We start from the raw sequence: 24,395 nt of genomic DNA, 5'->3' as shown, positions 1-24,395 counted from the left end.
AGGACCCAGTGGCAATGCTTGCGATCAGAAAAACTTCTGTTCAAGCATTTCACCCCTCAGATGCCGATGTCAGATGTGACTACCGGCATCTGAGGTTTTTTTTAAATTTTTACATTTTTTATTACTGCCCCTTCCACTTCGGGGGCCAGTCACTGGCTCCCGCCTGGGCGAGGTTGCGGCAGCCGGTGTATTCTTATAGCAGCTAGAAGCTTTGTGAACTCTGCTATAGGAAGCTTGCTCATCAGACCTGCCTGTCGTCTGTGGCAGGTCTCAATAGCAATGCACTGATTTTGCCATAGACTGCAATACTGTATTGCAGTCTATGGCATAAGCGATCTAATGATCGCAGGTTCAAGCCCCTTAGGCCCTATTCACACGTTAGGGATACACGGCCGCAGTAGGAACGATGGATCCCAAATGGGGCTATTGACATGGTAAATTTTTTGACGGCATGGTAAACCGGGCCTGCAAAATATTGAAAATGCCCTATTTTGGGCTGTTGTCCCGGCCGCCCGACTCCCCTAGAGAGAGAGAGAGAGAGAGAGAAAATTTACGAATGACATTCATTTGTTTAAACAGAATGGGAAAAAACGGATGCAAAATGGATCAAAATCGGCTGTTGAAAACGGAAACACGGCACGGAACAGATGCAAAACAGCCGTTTTTATCGGCCGATACTCAGACCCTGCTGTGTGAATAGAGCCTTAGGGTATGTTCACACAGCCTATTTTTGGGCCGCAAACGCCCCAAAAACGTCATGTGAGCGGTAAAAAGAAGCGACATGCCCTATCTTCAGGCGTTTACGCCTCTATTGATATCAATGGGAGGCAGAGAAAGTGTATTTTGCAGCGTTTTTGCCCGTGGCACTCAATGGGCGCGAGCGAAAAATGTGGCAAACGGCGTGTTGGCAGATGAAAATCTGAATTTTGATGCAGAATTTTCTGCCTGCAAAAAAACTGTGTGAATTCAGCCTTAGGCCCCATGCACACGAACGTATTTTTTACTGTCCGTAAATACGGGTCCTTGGTCACACGTATTCGACCCGTATTGCACCAGTATTTACGGACCCGTGTCCGTATATACGGGTCCGGTGTCACACGTATTCCACCCGTATTTACGGGCACGTTTTCGCTGCAAAATTGCACTGCAGTAATCGGCAGCCCCTTCTCTCTATCAGTGCAGGATAAAGAGAAGGGGCAGCCCTTTCCGTAATAAAAGTAAAATAAATTCATACTTACCCGGCCGTTGTCTTGGTGACGCGTCCCTCTTTCGACATTCAGCCCGACCTCTCTGGATGACGCGACAGTCCATGTGACCGCTGCAGCCAGTGATTGGCCTGTGATTGGCTGCAGCGGTCACATGGGCTGAAAAGTCATCCCGGGAGGCCGGACTGGAGGAAGAAGCAAGAAGTTCTGGGTAAGTATGAACGTCCTTTTTTTTTTTTTTTTTTTTACAGCTTTATCTATATTGTGATCGGTAGCACTGTCCAGGATTACTGTCCAATTACGGGAGCGTTGCTAGGCGACGTCAATGGATAGTCACTGTCCAGGGTGCTGAATGAGTTAAACGATCGGCAGTAACTCTCAGCACCCTGGACAGTGACTATCCCTTGACGTCGCCTAGCAACGCTCCCGTAATTACGGGTGCACACACGTAGTCACCCGTAATTACGGGAGGCCCATAGACTTAAGCATACGGGGAGGTACCCGTGGCCAATAGAAGTCTATGGGCCCGTAATGATGGGCGTTTTTACGTTCGTGTGCATGGGGCCCTTACACAGCTCCATACACAGAAATATTTTTTTTTTTAAAAGGTACAGGGGTCACAATATGGGGATGCAAACATTTTTTGGTTTCTTTCAAATTTCATTTTTTTCAAAGGTACTAAAACATAACAAAAACTATATAAATTTGGTATCACCGTGATCGTACTGACGCACAGAATAAAGGTAATGTGTCATTTTCACCGTAAAATCGAAGCTCATAAGAAAATGATGGCATTGCGGTTGTTTTTTTTTTTTTTTTACCAATTCCACCCCATTCTGATATTTTTTTCAGCTTCCCAGCACATGACACATAATATTAAATAGTACCATCAGGAGGTACAACACGTCCCGTAATAATTAAGCCCTCATATGGCTGTGTCAGCGGAAAAATCAAAAAAGTTCTGATTTTCAGAAGGCGGGGAGGAAAAAAATGAAAAGAATAAAAACGAAAATTAGTCTGTTCCTGAAAGGGTTAATGGCCGGACATAACCCATAATAGATCCCGGATACTGTCAGTTCAGGTCGTTAGACCCATGGCTGGACCAGGATTTCCAGCCCTAAAAACGTGCCCGTATTAGGCGTGTGTGAAAAGTGGCCTAAAGTATACAATTATGAGCGCCTCTATTTTCAAGTAGTTAGGGGCTGTCCTGTCTGGACTGAGCTGACAAACTATACATGTCCTACAACTAGAAATATCACTATCATCACACCTGACCACCCATACACAATGCAGGCGACTGAACTATATGGCGGCCATAGTGGGGTCACTGCAACAAGAAGCCCCTATATACATGACAAGCAGCAACGCCCTCCCACCGCTGGGAGGCGCATATCCCAGCACGTCACATAACAACTGGAGCACCGCCTAGTCCCGAGTGTGCGGCTCCGCCCCCTTCCCGACGTGCTCCGCTCTCCACACTGTCACCTGACTTAGGAAGTCCAAATGAGTTTCGTTGTGGTAGACTGGTAGAGCGGAGACCCGGTGCCATGCAGGTAAATGACGCCGCTCTCAGTGTGACGGCGCTGCCAGCGTTATATCTCCTGTAGTTTTCGGGCACGGCGGTCTATGACAGAGCAGCCGGGAATTCTCTCATAACTTGTGGCTCAGCAAGTGCTGTGGAACTACAACTCCCAGCATTACTTGCAAGTGCTGTGCAGCCGTAAAGTAAAGCTTTTAACTCCTCCGCTGCTGTATTCAATGTAACGTAGCCCAAAATACTATTGATTTTGTGATTAGCACAGAGTGGTTTCTGAGGGCTTGTTCACACCTGTCTGTTGCTCACATTATTTAACCCAAAAATGCACCTGGTAACATTTCAGTTACATCAATTGTATATTAGGCTTTATTCACACAGTGCTGTTTTGGTTCTGTTTTTGAAGCCACAACCAGGAGTGGACCGTAAAAAGATGGGAAGTATATAGGAATGATTCTACGTTATCCATTTCTGGTTGTGGCTTCAAAATCTGCACTGTGTGGATAAAGCCTTATAGTGAAGGATTTGGATTATGATGGACAAAAGAGTGATGCCAGCATCATCCGCCATCCCTGCATTGAAGTCCGTTATTTTCGTGCCCGGCCCCAGGGACTGTTCACATCTGTATTGGAGGCTCTGACACATTTGATGAATAAATATCACAGCAAGCAGTCCTATTATTTCCGGTAAAATAAACACCACAACAGAACCCAATATAAGGCCTTATTCACACGACTGAAAAAAAAATAGCCATTAAAAACTGATCAACTGTCAGTTTTTCATGGCCGTTTTGCATCAGTGTCTCCAAGTTTTCACCCATTTCCAGTCCGTCTGTCTCTTTTTCATGGCCGTTAAAAAAAAACAACTGATGAATTTCATTGATCAGGCTTTTTTTTTGTCCCAACCCCCTGAAAACACCCAAAGGAAGGTCATTGTCATGATTGTTTCACAGCCTCCCTGTAGATGATTACAGACCCCCTAGATGATGGCACACAACCTCCCTGTATATGATGCCACACAGACCCCCTAGATGATGGCACACAACCTCCCTCTCCCTGTAGATGATGCCACACAGACCTCCCTGTAGATGACGGCACACAGCCCCCCTGTAGATGACGGCACACAGCCCCCCTGTAGATGATGGCGCACAGCCCCCCTGTAGATGACGGCGCACAGCCCCCCTGTAGATGACGGCGCACAGCCCCCCTGTAGATGACGGCGCACAGCCCCCCTGTAGATGACGGCGCACAGCCCCCCTGTAGATGACGGCGCACAGCCCCCCCTGTAGATGACGGCGCACAGCCCCCCTGTAGATGACGGCGCACAGCCCCCCTGTAGATGACGGCGCACAGCCCCCCCTGTAGATGACGGCGCACAGCCCCCCCTGTAGATGACGGCGCACAGCCCCCCCTGTAGATGACGGCGCACAGCCCCCCCTGTAGATGACGGCGCACAGCCCCCCCTGTAGATGACGGCGCACAGCCCCCCTGTAGATGACGGCGCACAGCCCCCCTGTAGATGACGGCGCACAGCCCCCCTGTAGATGACGGCGCACAGCCCCCCTGTAGATGACGGCGCACAGCCCCCCTGTAGATGACGGCGCACAGCCCCCCTGTAGATGACGGCGCACAGCCCCCCTGTAGATGACGGCACACAGCCCCCCCTGTAGATGACGGCACACAGCCCCCCCCTGTAGATGACGGCACACAGCCCCCCCCTGTAGATGACGGCACACAGCCCCCCCTGTAGATGACGGCACACAGCCCCCCCTGTAGATGACGGCACACAGCCCCCCTGTAGATGACGGCACACAGCCCCCCTGTAGATGACGGCACACAGCCCCCCCTGTAGATGATGGCACACAGCCCCCCCTGTAGATGATGGCACACAGCCCCCCTGTATATGACGGCACACAGACCCCCCTGTAGATGGCACACAGCCTTCCTGTAAATGATGGCACACAGCCCCCCTGTAGATGATGGCACACAGCCCCCCTGTAGATGATGGCACACAGTCCCCCCTGTAGATGACGGCACACAGCCCCCCTGTAGATGACGGCACACAGCCCCCCTGTAGATGACGGCACACAGCCCCCCTGTAGATGACGGCACACAGCCCCCCTGTAGATGATGGCACACAGCCCCCCCTGTAGATGATGGCACACAGCCCCCCCTGTAGATGACGGCACACAGCCCCCCTGTAGATGACGGCACACAGCCCCCCTGTAGATGACGGCACACAGCCCCCCTGTAGATGACGGCACACAGCCCCCCCTGTAGATGATGGCACACAGCCCCCCCTGTAGATGATGGCACACAGCCCCCCCTGTAGATGATGGCACACAGCCCCCCCTGTAGATGATGGCACACAGCCCCCCCTGTAGATGATGGCACACAGCCCCCCTGTATATGACGGCACACAGACCCCCCTGTAGATGGCACACAGCCTTCCTGTAAATGATGGCACACAGCCCCCCTGTAGATGATGGCACACAGCCCCCCTGTAGATGATGGCACACAGACCCCCCTGTAGATGATGGCACACAGCCGCCCTGTAGATGACGGCACACAGACCCCCCTGTAGATGGCACACAGCCCCCCTGTAGATGATGGCACACAGCCCCCCTGTACATGCCACACACACCTCTCCGGAGAAAGCACCCCCTCTCCCTGTAGTAATCTTCCGGGACTGTCTCTATAAATTTAGGACAGTCCCGAAAAATTAGCTGCAGTTGACAACAATGCCCCCTGTACTAGCGCCACACTACCCTTGTAGTGAGTGCAATAATCCCTGACATTTAATTCCGCCTGAATGCCCTACACATTCACCGATGCAGCGCTGTCTACTTCACGTGTGGTCTCTAGTCTCACGGGTTCTGCGAAGGCGGCACGATGACATCATCTCGTCGCCTTCGCAGGAACCGTGAGACTAGAGACCACACCTGCAAAGGACGGCGCTGCATCGGTGAGTATGTGCCATCGCGCCGCCGATAGCCAGCAAGGGAACCAATAGTTCCCTTGCCTCTTGAGTCCCCATGTCACAGATCCGTTTTTAACGGTTATTACATGTATTGACAGCTGTTATAAACGGATCCATTGATTTCTATGTGCGCCGTCTGGCCATGAAAAATAGGACATTGTTCTGAAAACGTCCGTGTTTCACTGTCGTGTGAATGAAGCCTTAGGCACCTTTGATGTCCATCATGTGGCGGATCCGTCAATATTGCAGAACAATTGAATGAACGGAAATGTGAACAGAGCCTAATGTTAAAATTGACGGATGGGACCAACATAACTCAATTGATCGGAAAACTGAGGATCAAGATGAGAAGTCTTGTCACTGATCTCATCAATTTCTTTCCAATTTGTTCTCCTGTCCACAGCCGTACAGATGACAAAGCTAATTTCTGTCCTACTGATTTTCTTGCCGCATGGAGTTACAGACTACTAATAGTCCACCATACAAAACCGTAGTACAGTCCGTGTGGTGGCGCCTCATGTACAGTATTCTCCCATATAAGCCACACTTCCAGCGGGAAAAAAATTGTCTGTGATGTGGCGTGCACTGCCGTATGACACAACTTGTTTTTCTCATGGAAATAATGAGAAAAAAAATGTTTGTGTGCCTATGTCATTGGCAGGGAGACAGTACTATCTATACCAATACCATTTATAGGGAGAAACCTAGAGGTTTTAATATTTGTACCTATGTCATTTATAGGCAGTACTATCTCTAACTACATGAGGAGAGACAGGGAGGCAGTACTACATCATTTATATGCAGTACTATCCGTACCTAGATAATTTATGGGGAGAGGCAGGGAGGCAGTACTATCTGTACCTACATCATTTATGGGGAGAGGCAGGGAGGCAGTACTATCTGTACCTACATCATTTATGGGGAGAGGCAGGGAGGCAGTACTATCTGTACCTACATAATTTATGGGGAGAGACAGGGAGGCAGTACTATCTGCCTACATCATTTATAGGCAGTACTAAATCATTTATGGGGAGAGACAGGGAAGCAGTACGATCTGTACCTACATCATTTATAGGGAGAGACAGGGAGGCAGTACTACATAATTTACAGGAATAGATGGGGAGGCAGTACTATCTGTACCTACATCATTTATAGGGAAAGACAGGTAGGGAGTACTATCTGTGCCTATATCATTTATAGAAATGGTTGTGTAGGCAGTACTATATCTACCTTTGTCATTAAGACGGAGAGACAGGGTGGCAGTACTATCTGTACCTACATCATTTATAGGGAAAGACAGGTAGGGAGTACTATCTGTACCTACATCATTTACAGGGAGAGACAGGGAGGCAGTACTATCTGCCTACATAATTTATAGGGAGGCAGTGTTATCTGTACCTACATCATTTATAGGCAGAGACAGGGAGGCAGTACTATCTACATAATTTACAGGAATAGATGGGGAGGCAGTACTATCTGAGCCTACATCATTTATGGGAAGAGACAGGGAGGCAGTACTATCTGTACCTACATCATTTATAGGGAAAGAGGTAGGGAGTACTATATTTGCCTACATCATTTATAGAAATGGATGGGGAGGCAGTACTATATTTACCTTTGTCATTAAGACGGAGAGACAGGGTGGCAGTACTATCTGTACCTACATTGTTTACAGGGAGAGACAGGGAGGCAGTAGTATCTGTACCTACATCATATACAGGGAGAGACAGGGAGGCAGTACGATCTGCCTATATCGTTTATAGGGAGGCAGTACTATCTGTACCTTCATCATTTATAGGGAGAGACAGGGAGGCAGTACTATCTTCCTACATCATTTATAGGCAGTACTAAATAATTTATGGGGAGAGACAGGGAGGCAGTACGATCTGTACCTACATAATTTACAGGAATAGATAGGGAGGCAGTACTATCTGAGCCTACATCATTTATGGGAAGAGACAGGGAGGCAGTACTTTCTGTACCTACATCATTTATAGGGAAAGACAGGTAGGGAGTACTATCTGTGCCTACATCATTTATAGGGAAAGACAGGTAGGGAGTACTATCTGTGCCTACATCATTTATAGAAATGGATGGGGAGGCAGTACTATATTTACCTTTGTCATTAAGATGGCGAGACAGGGTGGCAGTACTATCTGTACCTACATCATTTAAAGGGAGATACATGGAGGCAGTACTATCTGAGCCTACATCATTTATCAGGGAGGCAGTACTGTCTGTACCTACATCATTTATAGAAATGGATGGGGAGGCTGTACTATATTTACCTTTGTCATTAAGATGGCGAGACAGGGTGGCAGTACTATCTGTACCTACATCATTTAAAGGGAGATACATGGAGGCAGTACTATCTGAGCCTACATCATTTATCAGGGAGGCAGTACTGTCTGTACCTACATCATTTATAGAAATGGATGGGGAGGCTGTACTATATTTACCTTTGTCATTAAGAAGGAGAGACAGGGAGGCAGAACTATCTGTACCTACATCATTTACAGGGAGAGACATGGAGGCAGTACTATCTGAGCCTACATCATTTATCAGGGAGGCAGTACTGTCTGTACCTACATCATTTACAGGGAGAGACATGGAGGCAGTACTATCTGAGCCTACATCATTTATCAGGGAGGCAGTACTGTCTGTACCTACATCATTTACAGGGAGAGACATGGAGGCAGTACTATCTGCCTACATCATTTATAGGGAGGCAGTATTATCTGTACCTACATAATTTACAGGAATAGATGGGGAGGCAGTACTATATTTACCTTCGTCATTTATAGGAAGGCATTGCTATCTGTGCCTACGTGGTACTGTACATGTACTGCTTTCTTTCTTCGCAAAGTGACCATCAACTTGCACTAAATGTAGGCACAAAGCTGACGCTGCTGTCACTTGTATTTCTGCTGTGTGACGTCGCCCGCCCGCCGTTGTAGGTACATATATTGCTGTTTATTTCCAGTTTATTACTGTTGGTTTTGTGTGAAATGAACGTCTACGGCTGCTGTTTATAACCAGACACATTTACATTTCTGTTGAACTGGTTGTTCCTGTTCTGGACGGGTTTATACAGCAATGAACATCTGAGTCCTAGAGACAACTAGATAGATAGATCATTGGTGTCCGCAGTAAGTTCTGTAGAACGGGGGTGGGGGGGGCTTTATGGATTGTTCCCCAGTAATGATGGTGGTAACACCGCTATCAGACATGGCCAAGCGAGGTATAAATATATTATAAACATGATGGTAATAACACTGCTATCAGATATGGCCAAGCGAGGTATAAATATATTATAAACATGATGGTAATAACACTGCTATCAGACATGGCCAAGCGAGGTATAAATATATTATAACCATGATGGTAATAACACTGCTATCAGACATGGCCAAGCGAGGTATAAATATATTATAACCATGATGGTAATAACACTGCTATCAGACATGGCCAAGCGAGGTATAAATATATTATAACCATGATGGTAATAACACTGCTATCAGACATGGCCAAGCGAGGTATAAATATATTATAACCATGATGGTAATAACACTGCTATCAGACATGGCCAAGCGAGGTATAAATATATTATAACCATGATGGTAATAACACTGCTATCAGACATGGCCAAGCGAGGTATAAATATATTATAACCATGATGGTAATAACACTGCTATCAGACATGGCCAAGCGAGGTATAAATATATTATAAACATGATGGTAATAACACTGCTATCAGACATGGCCAAGCGAGGTATAAATATATTATAACCATGATGGTAATAACACTGCTATCAGACATGGCCAAGCGAGGTATAAATATATTATAACCATGATGGTAATAACACCGCTATCAGACATGGCCAAGCGAGGTATAAATATATTATAACCATGATGGTAATAACACTGCTATCAGACATGGCCAAGCGAGGTATAAATATATTATAACCATGATGGTAATAACACTGCTATCAGACATGGCCAAGCGAGGTATAAATATATTATAACCATGATGGTAATAACACTGCTATCAGACATGGCCAAGCGAGGTATAAATATATTATAACCATGATGGTAATAACACTGCTATCAGACATGGCCAAGCGAGGTATAAATATATTATAACCATGATGGTAATAACACTGCTATCAGACATGGCCAAGCGAGGTATAAATATATTATAACCATGATGGTAATAACACTGCTATCAGACATGGCCAAGCGAGGTATAAATATATTATAACCATGATGGTAATAACACTGCTATCAGACATGGCCAAGCGAGGTATAAATATATTATAACCATGATGGTAATAACACTGCTATCAGACATGGCCAAGCGAGGTATAAATATATTATAAACATGATGGTAATAACACTGCTATCAGACATGGCCAAGCGAGGTATAAATATATTATAACCATGATGGTAATAACACTGCTATCAGACATGGCCAAGCGAGGTATAAATATATTATAACCATGATGGTAATAACACTGCTATCAGACATGGCCAAGCGAGGTATAAATATATTATAACCATGATGGTAATAACACCGCTATCAGACATGGCCAAGCGAGGTATAAATATATTATAAACATGATGGTAATAACACTGCTATCAGACATGGCCAAGCGAGGTATAAATATATTATAAACATGATGGTAATAACACCGCTATCAGACATGGCCAAGCGAGGTATAAATATATTATAACCATGATGGTAATAACACTTCTATCAGACATGGCCAAGCGAGGTATAAATATATTATAACCATGATGGTAATAACACTGCTATCAGACATGGCCAAGCGAGGTATAAATATATTATAACCATGATGGTAATAACACTGCTATCAGACATGGCCAAGCGAGGTATAGATATATTATAACCATGATGGTAATAACACTGCTATCAGACATGGCCAAGCGAGGTATAAATATATTATAACCATGATGGTAATAACACTGCTATCAGACATGGCCAAGCGAGGTATAAATATATTATAACCATGATGGTAATAACACTGCTATCAGACATGGCCAAGCGAGGTATAAATATATTATAACCATGATGGTAATAACACTGCTATCAGACATGGCCAAGCGAGGTATAAATATATTATAAACATGATGGTAATAACACTGCTATCAGACATGGCCAAGCGAGGTATAAATATATTATAAACATGATGGTAATAACACTGCTATCAGACATGGCCAAGCGAGGTATAAATATATTATAAACATGATGGTAATAACACTGCTATCAGACATGGCCAAGCGAGGTATAAATATATTATAACCATGATGGTAATAACACTGCTATCAGACATGGCCAAGCGAGGTATAAATATATTATAACCATGATGGTAATAACACTGCTATCAGACATGGCCAAGCGAGGTATAAATATATTATAAACATGATGGTAATAACACTGCTATCAGACATGGCCAAGCGAGGTATAAATATATTATAACCATGATGGTAATAACACTGCTATCAGACATGGCCAAGCGAGGTATAAATATATTATAACCATGATGGTAATAACACTTCTATCAGACATGGCCAAGCGAGGTATAAATATATTATAACCATGATGGTAATAACACTGCTATCAGACATGGCCAAGCGAGGTATAGATATATTATAAACATGATGGTAATAACACTGCTATCAGACATGGCCAAGCGAGGTATAAATATATTATAACCATGATGGTAATAACACTGCTATCAGACATGGCCAAGCGAGGTATAAATATATTATAACCATGATGGTAATAACACTGCTATCAGACATGGCCAAGCGAGGTATAAATATATTATAACCATGATGGTAATAACACTGCTATCAGACATGGCCAAGCGAGGTATAAATATATTATAAACATGATGGTAATAACACTGCTATCAGACATGGCCAAGCGAGGTATAGATATATTATAAACATGATGGTAATAACACTGCTATCAGACATGGCCAAGCGAGGTATAAATATATTATAACCATGATGGTAATAACACTGCTATCAGACATGGCCAAGCGAGGTATAAATATATTATAACCATGATGGTAATAACACTGCTATCAGACATGGCCAAGCGAGGTATAGATATATTATAACCATGATGGTAATAACACTGCTATCAGACATGGCCAAGCGAGGTATAGATATATTATAACCATGATGGTAATAACACTGCTATCAGACATGGCCAAGCGAGGTGTAGATATATTATAAACATGATGGTAATAACACTGCTATCAGACATGGCCAAGCGAGGTATAGATATATTATAACCATGATGGTAATAACACTGCTATCAGACATGGCCAAGCGAGGTGTAGATATATTATAAACATGATGGTAATAACACTGCTATCAGACATGGCCAAGCGAGGTATAAATATATTATAACCATGATGGTAATAACACTGCTATCAGACATGGCCAAGCGAGGTATAAATATATTATAAACATGATGGTAATAACACTGCTATCAGACATGGCCAAGCGAGGTATAAATATATTATAACCATGATGGTAATAACACTGCTATCAGACATGGCCAAGCGAGGTATAAATATATTATAACCATGATGGTAATAACACTGCTATCAGACATGGCCAAGCGAGGTATAAATATATTATAAACATGATGGTAATAACACCGCTATCAGACATGGCCAAGCGAGGTGTAGATATATTATAAACATGATGGTAATAACACTGCTATCAGACATGGCCAAGCGAGGTATAAATATATTATAACCATGATGGTAATAACACTGCTATCAGACATGGCCAAGCGAGGTATAAATATATTATAACCATGATGCCCTGCCTGCAACGTTCCTAGACCATGTTCAGGGGTATTTTAAAGCCCCATTCACATGTAGAAGAAAAGCTTGATGCAGATTTGTTGCAGTTTTGAAATCACCGCCATGACTTATATTTGCATTGCAAAGCGTGAAATCTGCAGCAAATCCAAAATTATAACACCTGCGGATTTTGGCATGAATTTACGGCAAGATCTGCATGTGATACAAATCCTCTGCAAAAATCTGGGAAATTTTCTTTCCATCATGTAAATGGTTTATTGTAATCCATTAATAATTCCCTTGCACTTTACTGTTTGAACACAACCTTATAGAGACAGTCGCTATAGGGGCGCAGAGGCAGCCATCACATCTGCCACATAAGACGACGCCAGTTTTATAAATGGTGGGACTGATTTTGTATTTCAGCCCAGGAGGTTCCAATTATGACTGGTCAATAACAACATTGCCCGGCATTGCCCCCTCTGTCCCACCTCCCAAGTCGCGTAAGCAGCCAATCACAGCGCTGTCTCAATTCTCTAACCCAAGAATTGGCTGAAAGTTACATTTTGATATTACAGGGATGTTGACATTTTTGCAAAGTGACAACCGGAAGTGCGGCCATATTGGTTGTCAATTCTAAACCACTCGAGGATGCAGGTATTTTGGGCCTTAAAAGGGGTTTGAACCAGAATCGACAATTACCACCTATCCACACCCATCTCTGTGACCCCCACTGAACGCGATAACGGTTTTCCGCGCCTACTCACTCACTGCTCCCCCCCTGTTTTAAGGAGAAGCCTGAATGGAGCGGTGGTCGAGCATGCGCCCGCTGCTCTATTCTATTTCTATGGGACTGACGGAAACAGCTGAGCGCTCGAGTAGTGAGAAGAAACGGAAGGGGGGTTCTTGGCCCTGTTCTCACAATCGGCGGGGGTCCCTGCGATCATACAATTATCGCCTGTCCTGTGGATAAGTGACAATTGTCGATTTTGGTAAAACCCCTTTAAGGACACAGCGACCTTTGTACGAGAGCTTCTCTTTTGCAGGACAAATTGTAGTTTTTTAACTGCACCATTTTTTGGTATAAAAAATTTATTGAAAAACATTTTTATTTTTTTTCGGGGGAAAGGAAACAAAAAAATTAATTTCCGTCATTGTTTTTTTGGTCAACATTATTCGGAGGGTCAGTATGATTAGAGCGCTATCAAATTTATATGTAGTTTTCATGTTTTACCACTTTTGAATTCATGTTTTAGTGTTGCAATATTCTGAGAGCTATAAGGCCGAGTTCACATGTAGTGTAAATAGTGCAGATTTTCCGCAACGGAATTTGTTGCGGAAAATCCGCAGCAAAGTGGATGAGATAAAACAAATCTCATCCACACGCTGCGTAAATACTGAGCAGAAAAAACACTCAGGAATTTTATTCCGCAGCATGTGAACTGTATTTGCGTAAACGCTGCATATTTGTTGTGGGTTTTGCCCATGGAATTCAATGGGGATGTAAAACCCACAACAAATAGCAGTTGTTGCGTTTTTTTTGCAGTAGGTTCGCAGCGATCCCGCAGCATAAAACGCAACTTAGAAGAAAAAGGTCGGACACTTACCCAGGAGTCTGTGTTCCTTCCTCCAGGCCGGCTGCAGCCAATCACAGACTGTAGCGGTAGTCACATTGGTTGAAACATCATCTCGGAAGGCCGGCCTGGATGACGTCAGAGGGCCGGCCTCCTGGTATGGCGCTTTATGACATGTGACCGCCGCTGCAGCCAATCACAGGCTGCAGCGGTCTCCTGGGATAAAATTCAAGTGCTGCAGTATTTTGCAGCGGACATTATGGGCGAAAAACTGCACCACAGTTTGGTGCGGTCTTTCGCCCAGAATTCCCTGTGGCTCACACGGCGGATACGCTGCATGCTTTTACGCAGCATATCTGCCCCGTGTGAACTCAGCCTAACTTTGTTTTTATTGTGTTTTATTTGGGAGGAGCTGTTGTTTGCGCTGCTGCCATTCTGTGGTACATATAACTTTTTGATATTTTTTGATTTTTTTTTGGGGAAGCTGGGCTTTTTTTTTTTTTTTAGTGTTCAGTCCGGGGTAAACAACACGTTAGGTTTATAGGACCGTTTGTTGCGACAATACCAATTATGTGTAGAAGCGGCGCTTGTGGGAGTTCGGGAGCCGATTCATTATTTACATGGGGTTTCAGTCTGGTTTGTACATGCACACGCCGTAACTTTCATAGCGGCCGTGCACGGTATCGCAGTGTTGTTCAATTCACTTGAATGGGTCACATTGCAATACCGTTTATAGCCGCTACGAAAATAACAGCGTGTGCATGTACGAATGTGATGAACAGAGGGGCAGGGTAATTACATGACAGCTTTGATAACTGTACTGTAACGAGCACTGCAGCTGTATTCTGTCTATTAATATTGTGACCGTGCTGACCGCATCCATGATGGCTCCCACCTCGTTCCATTGACAGAACACAACACTCTCCTTTTTCTATTGACGGTGACAGGGCAGCAGTGGGATTTTGATTTCCTTAGGCCGACCCCTATTAACCACTGTGTTTCCACTCATAAAAGAACAGGTTTATTTTTGTAAGGTTCTGTTCACATATCGTTTTTGCACCATGTTTGGCGCTTGTGCCGGTCAAGCTTCCAGCGCATATGCGTAACATATTCCAAGTCCCGTTGTCTTGCTGTAACTTTCCTATGTGCCTGAAATCCACTGCAAATTTGTTACATACGGATTTGTCCCTTTGCATTGCAATCGGTAAAGTCTGCGACAAATCCAGAAAAAATCTCCGACAGGTCACGCTATGAACTTGAAAATCGACGGCATGCCTGCAGATCCGCATGTATGGTTTATTTCCGGGGGTTGAATCCCTTGTATTGCACTTTTGGGTGTGGATTTTGTTGTATATTCTGCACAGAAAATCTGTTGTGTTCTCATGGCATAATAATTTCGGTCTGAGGGTGGGGGAAGGTTTAATCGGGAACATCCATGGACTTGTTTCTATGAATAAACCTGTATTAACCGGTGTATGTGTTACAACATTCGAGCGCATCTTTCACTTTTAGTTCTGTACACAGGGAGTGAGTCTCATGTTTACTGGGTTATAATGGGCTGAATGGAAACCCTTCTATATGGAGGCGACATAATCCGGTTAAATAATCCCCTGAACTGTCAATGGGGAGGTAATTGGCAAGGGGGCGTGTAACATCATTGTGACACTGTCCAATCAGCTATGGACAGCGTCACAGCAAGAGCTGGAGAGAGGAGAGCGTGTGCGCAGCTCCGCCACCACTACGGAACAGAAGAAGAGTGTGAATTCTTCTTCTATTTCACGGCATCGGAGCTGTGCGCGCACGCACACTCTCACTCTTTAGCTCTCATCAGACAAAGACTACAAGACTGATCTCTCGCGAGAGCTGAAGAGTGAGAGCGTGTGTGCGCACATGCTCTCCTCTCTCCAGCTCTTGCTGTTGACATTGTCCGTAGCGGATTGGACAGTGTCACAGCGATGTTACACGTCCCCTTGCCAATTACCGCCCCATTGACAGTTCAAAAAAGTGTAACAACTTTTTAAAAAACTTTTGACATGTCAGAAGTTTTTATCAGTGGGGTCCGAGCACTGAGACCCCCCACTAGTCGCTAAAACGAAGCAGCAGTAGTGCTCGGGTGAGCGGTGTGCCGCTTCAATTCTGTTTGGCTTTCCTTGGAGCAGTGTACAGGCTCAATAGAAAGTCTATGAGTCCGTACACCGCTCACTCGGCTGACAGTCGATCATAAATTAAGCGGCACAGCGCTCACCCGAGCACTTCTGCTTTGTTTTAGCGATCTGTGGGGGTCTCAGTGTTCGGTCCCCCACCAATGAAAACTTCGGACTTGTCACTATGACATGATAAAAGTTTAGTTACAGTTTAAAGGCTATGTCCACCTTTAAAAACTTATTTTATATATATATATATATATATATATATATATATATATATATATATATATATATATATGAAGATATCGATCAATGTGATTGGTGCAAGTTTTAATTGCTTTTTATTGAAAATTATTGTTACTTTTTGAGATACAGCTGCTTTGTATCCTGTATACAGAGCAGCTGTATATAGCGCTGAGACCTGAATCCATTAGGTCGCCTATTATCGATCACATCTAAGTTATGAACTTAGATGTGATTGGTAACAGCTCAATCCTGCAGGACCCACTGACCTGACGCATACAGGATTCAGTGCTATACACATTATATATATATATTTGAATTAGCGGGGGCAGTTTTATGGGGAAGGATTAGGGACTGTTCACATGAGCGTTTGCTTTCTGTTTCGGGGTTCCGTTGGCGGTTTCAATCGGGTGAACCCCGCAACGGAAAATCAAACTGAAACCACAGCTTCCGTTTCTGTCACCATTGATATCAATGGTGACGGAAACATTGCTAATGGATTCCGTTCGTCACCATTCCGGAAGATTTCAGTTTTTCCGACGGAATCAATAGCGCAGTCGACTGCGCTAATGGTGACGGAAACAGAAGCTGTGGTTTCAGTTTGACTTTCCGTTGCGGGGTTCACCCGAAGGAAACCCTCGACGGAACCCCGGATCGGAAAGCCAACGCTGATGTGAACAGGCGCTTATACTGCGCTCAGCTTCCTACCCCTACTAATTTAAAAGGGGTTGGCCAACGCTGGGGGGCCGGGAGTATACTGCAAGGGGGGGGGGTCTGGGTGTTTTACTGACAGCAGAGGGCTCTATATGGGGGAATTACCCTCCCCCACAGAGCCCTCACTAGTTACTATACTGCAAGGTTAAGGGGGTCTGAGCATCTGACTGACTGCTCTAAAGGTGGGGCAGAATCCCCCCTATAGAGCCCTCTGCAGTAAGCCAGATGCTCAGAACCACCCCCCCCCCCCTATCCTTCCATTATAGTGATGTGAGGGCTCTATGGGGTGGATTATTTCAGCCCCTTTGCTGTCGGTAAAATGCCCAGACCCCCTTGCAGTATACTGGTGTTGTCTCATGTAAGGTGCAGCGTTTGTGATCCATAGTAAAAGGCGTCCATGACAGATTGTGCGCCGGTCACTCCACCTCAGCGTTCACTTATTCACACAATTTATTATTCTCCTTCTTCAGATGCATTTCATTTTCTCGGACAATGTGACCCTGTTGTTTGACTTCTGGACGGTCCAGACTCTGGCAGGTAAGAGACACTATTTTTATATATTAACCAGTGATAAAGAACCATGTTCGGATCAGTAATCCGGCAGGAGGGAAACACTCAGCTCCACATTGCAGATCCGTGTTCTGTACATTTACAAATACTCGTGTGAAACTGGTCTTTCTCTCCAGAATAATACCGCCATGTCAAGTGGACTAAGGCGTTGCTGCTCGCTTCCTCAATGTGTTTAAAAGGATAAGGAGATGTAGGGTATGTTCACACAGGTCGAAAACGATACGTAATAGTACGCAGCATATATCCGCCCTAGAACCCGCAGGGCATTCCAGACGAAAAACCCCACCAAATTGTGGTGCAAATTTTTGGCAGAATTTTTCAGCTGTGGAAGATGGGGCAGAACAAGTCAATACTTACCTGTACTAGAGATGCCATAGCCACACGTCCCCCTGGTCTCTGTGTAGCCCGGCCTCCCGTGTTGACGCTGCAGCCTATGTGACTTCTACAGCCCGTGATTGGCTGCAGCAGTCATATGGGATGAAACAGCGGCTGAGCCACGCAGAGAACAGCCGGGAAGAAAAGAAGCTGTCACAATGACAACGCCCGTAAGTATAGACACTTTTTTTTTTTTTTCCCTTTTCTGATTTGTGATTTTTGCAGGGAAATAGCGTATTTTCCACTTCAAAATCAAATTTAGGCCATGTTCACACAGGGCGGATACGCTGCGTAAAGGTACAAAGCGTATCTGCCCTGGTCCCCGCAGGGAATTCCGTCCGAAAAACCGCACCAAATTGTATTGCAGTTTTTCATTTGCAATGTCCGCTGCGAAAAACAGCTTGTATGGCTCTGACGTCCTGCCACCTGACGTCCTGGCTGCAGCAGTCACATGGGATGAAACGTCATTACTGGAGGCTGGGCTGGACGCAGGAGCATAGAGATCTGTGTATAGACGGAGTTGCAATTTTTGCAGTGGAATCGCAGCTTCTCCGCCATAAAAATCGCAACATCTGCTTTTTGTTGCAAGTGTTACTTCTCCATTGAATTCAATAAGTAAAACCTGCAACAGAAAACCAGCGATTCCGCAGCATAAATGAACATGCTGGGAATTTTAAAAGAACGCACCGCAGGTCAATCTATGATCTTTGTTTTGGCAGGTTTTTTTACGCAGCGTCTGGATGAGATTTCTTCAAATCTCATTCACTTTGCTGCTACTGTAATGCGCTACTGATTATACGCGGAAAATCCGCAGCTAATCCGCGCATGCAAAGACTAGCCGTGTAATTCAGATGGTGATTGGGGAATACTTTATATAAGTTCTGCCACCTCTGCACCACCTGCAAAGCCTAAGAGGGGTTATCCAGGTTATTAAAATTCATGGCCTATCCTTAGGAAAGGCCATCAATATTAGATCGGCTGTCGGCATCTGTGACAATCCGCTGTTTAAAGGAGCCACAGCGCTCGTACGCGTGCTGCAGCCTGTTTATTGTTTACATGGCTCTTCTTTCATTTGGTACATGCGCACTCTGTTACATTTGTCGTGGCCGTGCACGCTATTGCACCACTGTCCCATTCCCTTGAACAGAAAGAACAACCATTTAAGCAATGAAGACGCTGAAACGCGCGCAGCCCCATTAAACAGCGGATTGGCAGTGGGGGTTGACAGTCAGACACCCGCTGCTCTAATACTGATGGCCTATCCTAAGGATGGGCCATTCATTTTATTAACCCGGATAACCCCTTTAAGGGGACACTGATGCTGGGTTCATACGATTCAGTCAAAATCGTTTTTTTGCCGCAAAACTGCACCGTTCTGCTACAATTTTTTTGACCGCAACAATAAAACATACCCAGCCTAAAGGGGCGGAAACCTCAATGTTTTTACTGCGTTTTTCCTGAAGGTTTTTTTTGCAAAAAAACTCATCAGATGTTTGTTGAAATTCAGAAGTAAAATATAAAACACACTACAAACGATTTTTTTTTCCACTCTTGAAAAAGAACCAATAGTGAAAATTTCACAACGCAGCATGCTCTGGGTATGTCGTTATTTTAGACGTTTTCCCATATGCTTCTCTATAGAAGTCGAAATACGGCTGAAAAAAACTGGGTAAAAGTCTAAGGGCTCACGAATGTAGTGGTGTGCACAGCCCGTGATTTGCGGCTCAGACGGCTGCGGAGTGTCACTCAAAGGGCCGCCCGCAAATCACGGGCTGTGTGCACTTATGTCCAGGCTCATTGAAATAAGACATGTCCTATCATTTTGCCTTCCAGGTTCCCGGGCAATGCACGGACTGCGGAAACCACGGTCGTGTGCATGGGCCCATAGAAATTAATTGGACCGCAATTCCCCCACAGATTTGCGGGTGAATTGCGGCCGCAAGAACACGTTCGTGTGCCTGAGGCCTAAGAGGAGTTTTTCAGCTGTGGCCACACACGGTAGTTGGGTCACTGCCATCTTGGTATAGTATTTGACTATGAGGGACACAATGTGCTGTACCCCCGGGGGCTTTGCAGTTGGTGCACCAAGTCTCCCTGCCCCCTTGAAATGTCAGACCATCAGACAATTTCCTGGCAATCCTGCGTTTGCTGCTGCCTTTATCCAGGTTTGAACAATGAAGTATCCCAGACCGTTGTGTTCTGGATGAACCTTTACATGACTGATCATTACACATTATTGGGTTAGCAGTAATAATGGAAATACAGAACACGTCTCATTAAACAGTTAAAACTTCTGCAAATCCATTTAACACATCTGAGCGTTGAGTCAGGGCTGCAGTCTCATGATTTCATGAATCACTTCCGTTTTTTACTGTGAATTTCCACTTTTGATATGAAATTGTATTATTCTGGAAATTCACTGTTTGGTTTGGGCCAAGTTCACACAGGGCACCAGGAGTGGATCATAAAGGGAGGAAAAGTATAAAGGAAAAACTTGTAGGCACTTTTTGTTATGGCTATATTAAAAATAAAAAAAAGCATCAAACGGTGGGGGAAAAAAAGGTGTGTTTTAATTGCAGAAACAGCGCCACTCTTGTCTATGCGTTGCGTTGCGTCGCTGTCACACCGAATTCGGTCTATAGACCATTTGGCCTAAGGCTGGGTTCCCACATAGCGTAAACGCTGCAGAGTTTCCGCAATGGAATTTTGAGCGGAAGTTCCGCAGAATTTAAAGTAGCAGCAAAGTGGATGAGATTCAACACATCTCATGCCCACACTGCGGGGAAAAACAGCATAAACATGAATAAATTTGTGTTGTGGGTTTTCCCCATTAAATTCAATGAGGATGCAAAACCCGCAACAGAAAACCAGTGTTGCAACTTTTGCGCTGTAATCGCAGCGATTCTGCCGCAAAAATCGCAACTCAGGGGACAAAGAAAAGAATCTTACTTACCCAGGACACCCTTCTTCTTCCTGCAATTCAGCCTCCTGGGATAACATTGCATCCCATGTGACCGCTGCAGCCAATCACAGGCTGCAGCGTCACATGGCCTGCAACGTCATCTTGGGAGGCCTGACTACACGCAGAGAAGAGGGAGGGGGTAAGTTGAACGGCTTCTTTTTTTTTTCCACCGTGCTGCTTTCCGCAGTGTGGTGCGGTTTTTCGGACAAAAAGTGCTACGGTTGCCAGGTCGGATACGCTGCACAGTTTTTACACCGCATAACCGACCGGTGGGAACACGCCCTAAGGCTAGTTTTTAGATGGATGTGTAATGAATAAGGCTTAATTTTAGGGTTTTTATTATGGCTGTAAGACCCAAATTCCCCCAGTGTCTCTACTGAACTTAGGACTATGGACCTTAAAGTGAATCTCCACTTTTTATGTTGATTTTTAGATCCAAAATTGTGATCTAATACAGTGCTCCAAATGTAAAAAAGAACACGCTGGTTACCTGCAGCCACCACCAGGGGGAGCTAATTGCATCATGTTATTTATTTAATTTACAGTAATAATAAGACCGTATGCAGTTGGCTCCCTCTACAGCAGCTGCAGGCAACCAGCGTGGAAAACAGAGCCATGAATGCTATAAACCTAAGTAAGAAATTAATCCGTTAAAAAAAACAACCATAATGGTATATAAGACGGTCTATTCACTTTAAATGTATGCATAGCTTTGGGCCCCATGCACACGACCGTAAAATCAGCCGTAATTACGTAGCCATTCATTTCTATGGCCGACGGACACGTTCCATTTTTTTCGTCAAGTTTCTATTTTTTTTATTTTACAGGCCGTGCTCCCATACTTTGTAATGGGAGCAAGGCCCGTAAAAACGGACGGCTGTCAGCGGCCGGCCATGCCCATAATTACGGATTGTAACTACGTCGTGTGCATGGGGCCTCAGGATGGTTATAAATAGCTATATTTTAAAGGTGTATTACCATCTTAGCCATTTATGGCATCTCCACAAGATTAAATCACCACCCGGATGTGGCGGCCTAGCATGCATCCAGGTGGCGAATCAATGGAGAGCTTACTGGGAGCTAAGCATAAAACGCCAATGTCCGATCCTTGTTTCTTCCAATATCTGGCGCTGATGGAAAGTCAGGACATCCCCATACATATCAAATAGACGGCCAACTTTTACCTGATGTGTATGCGCACCTGTAGGCCCTATTTTATCATGTTTATAAAATGCTATAGTTGGCACCAGGTTACATGTTGGTAGCCACATTCATGCACTTTCCAGGTGTGAAATTGGGTTTTCTCCCTCCAGGTCTTGTGCTCTCGTTCATGGTCGTCCTGCTCCTCACCGTTCTTTATGAGCTTTCAAAGGTGTGGAAATCAAACCTCCTCACCAGGGTCCTCCAGACGCTGCCAGTGACACCGGATTCTGCTCTTTGTCCCCCACTCATCTCAGACACCGAGGAGCACTTCCCAGCGGCTTCTGACAACTCGCTCACCCCTGATCCTGTGTTTCCTGGGGAGGACTCTGCTCCTCATGTTCGGTTCTCTTCCTCTGCCTTTCAGTAAGTGTCCAGGGGATTGGATCCATGTCTCAGGATTTGTCTTCTTTGTTATAACCAGAGCTCAGTATATATAGTATGCCAGCCCGACTCACTGCTCTCTTTACACACAGGTGGTGGCTCCTGCACGCTTCTCTTGCCCTCCTGCACACAGCCCAGGTTTTCCTTGGATACGTGTTGATGTTGTGTGTCATGTCCTACAATGCCACCATCTTTCTAGCCGTCATTCTTGGCTCTGCTCTCGGATACTACGTGGCGTTCCCTCTTCTTGCTACATACCCTAAGCCTCACAATTTATAGAGACCTTCAGAGGACTACACCTTGCTGAATGGGGTCTGTCTTCCACACGTGGCGACCAATGCTGTTATGGACAACTATTTCTCCATATACTGTCTATGGCCCTGAAGTGGCACATACTGGACAGAGGTGTTAGACTACTCAATGTCCTATAGATGCGGTTTCCTTCACACACTCCTAGATACGCTGTCACTTCTGGACAGTAACCAGTTAATGTGTGGCTCAGCGCTTTACCTGGCACCAGTCTTCCACTTTTATAGTGTACGGCTAGCTCAGCAGATTATCTATATGTTTTTAGCATGCAGCGCTCCCTTATATACGCAGGGTGAATTCTTCCATATAGGGATCACCTATAAAGAGGAATTTGGTTATATCCTAGAACTTGAGTTGTAAAACCGTATAAATGTGGACATTACACACCATAGCTACGGTTTTTATAAAGCTTTTCAGCAAGATCTTTATATTAAGCTGCTTTGACACTAGCGCAATAGGAATCCATTCCCAAAAATGGGGCACATACCAGAAGGGTAAAACCAGGGAGATCTTCCCCAAACGCTTACATCTTCTGGGATCTGTTTGCATTGGAGGAAGAAAAAAAAAAAGTGAAGGAGAATCCTTCTGGCCAAAAAAAAACAAACTATCAAATGGAGGTGCAGATTTCCAGCTGCGGAAAACGGTGTATAAAATTAAAAAAAAACCTGCTAACCTTCACTGACGTCAAAACAAAGTGTCCATCTGTTTTCCACGCAGCCCGGCCTCCTGTGATTGGCCGCAGCAGTGACATGGGATGAAAAATCATCCCAGGAGGCCGGGCTGGACAGAGGACAGCCAGGGGAACAAGACTTTTTTTAAAATATGATTTATACTTTGAAAAAAAAACACTTTTTTTTTTTTTTATTTGTGATTTTTTTTAAGTGGAATCACAGCTTTTCCGCCACAAATATCGCAGCATTTTCTAATTTGTTACACCAAGTTGAATAAACAGGGCTGGTATAACTATGTATGATAACACCAACAAACAAATAACCAATGCACAGGAATATAATCAATAAAAATATATTAATATATAAGCAACGTTTAGTAAAACAAATATCATTGTGTATACATTACCCAGGATCCTTTACTGTATCATTATACAGCTATGGTGGGATTGTAAAGTGCTAGTAGTGCAAAGGACGGCTGCCTCACTTATATACGTGCAGATATAGCATCAACAATATACACACATAGGGAAGTCTGTGTAAAGCAAGCCGAGGTATACAGACCAGACAATCCAAGGGTGGGGGAAGATGGTATTTAACCCTTACAACTCACATACCCAATCTATTTATCATATTGAACTAGGGGGGGGGGGGTGGGGTGCGAGTTGTAAGGTTTAAATCCC

General features: G+C 44.7%; 1 protein-coding gene across 1 annotated transcript; it reads left to right on the top strand.

Annotated features, from left to right (window-relative positions):
* The first annotated feature begins 2,580 nt into the window (after nucleotides 1–2,580).
* Nucleotides 2,581–24,356, top strand: SLC31A2 (solute carrier family 31 member 2). The gene is made up of 4 exons (XM_075835382.1): nucleotides 2,581–2,758; nucleotides 17,715–17,781; nucleotides 22,465–22,717; nucleotides 22,828–24,356. The coding sequence occupies exons 1-4, from the start codon at nucleotides 2,753–2,755 to the stop codon at nucleotides 23,012–23,014; spliced, it is 513 nt and encodes a 170-aa protein (XP_075691497.1). The 5' UTR covers nucleotides 2,581–2,752; the 3' UTR covers nucleotides 23,015–24,356.
* Nucleotides 24,357–24,395: the final 39 nt, after the last annotated feature.

This window comes from Rhinoderma darwinii, chromosome 8, assembly GCF_050947455.1.
Source record: "Rhinoderma darwinii isolate aRhiDar2 chromosome 8, aRhiDar2.hap1, whole genome shotgun sequence".
Lineage (NCBI taxonomy): Eukaryota > Metazoa > Chordata > Amphibia > Anura > Rhinodermatidae > Rhinoderma > Rhinoderma darwinii.
The sequence above is the reverse complement of the archived record's forward strand: the minus strand, read 5'-3'. Positions and strand labels throughout refer to the sequence as shown.

Excerpts from the sequence above, each read along its gene's own strand:
- SLC31A2 (XM_075835382.1), top strand. Across the intron at positions 17,782-22,464 it reads GACGGTCCAGACTCTGGCAG|GTCTTGTGCTCTCGTTCATG; the intron begins GTAAGAGACACT and ends TTCTCCCTCCAG. Across the intron at positions 22,718-22,827 it reads TTCTCTTCCTCTGCCTTTCA|GTGGTGGCTCCTGCACGCTT; the intron begins GTAAGTGTCCAG and ends CTTTACACACAG.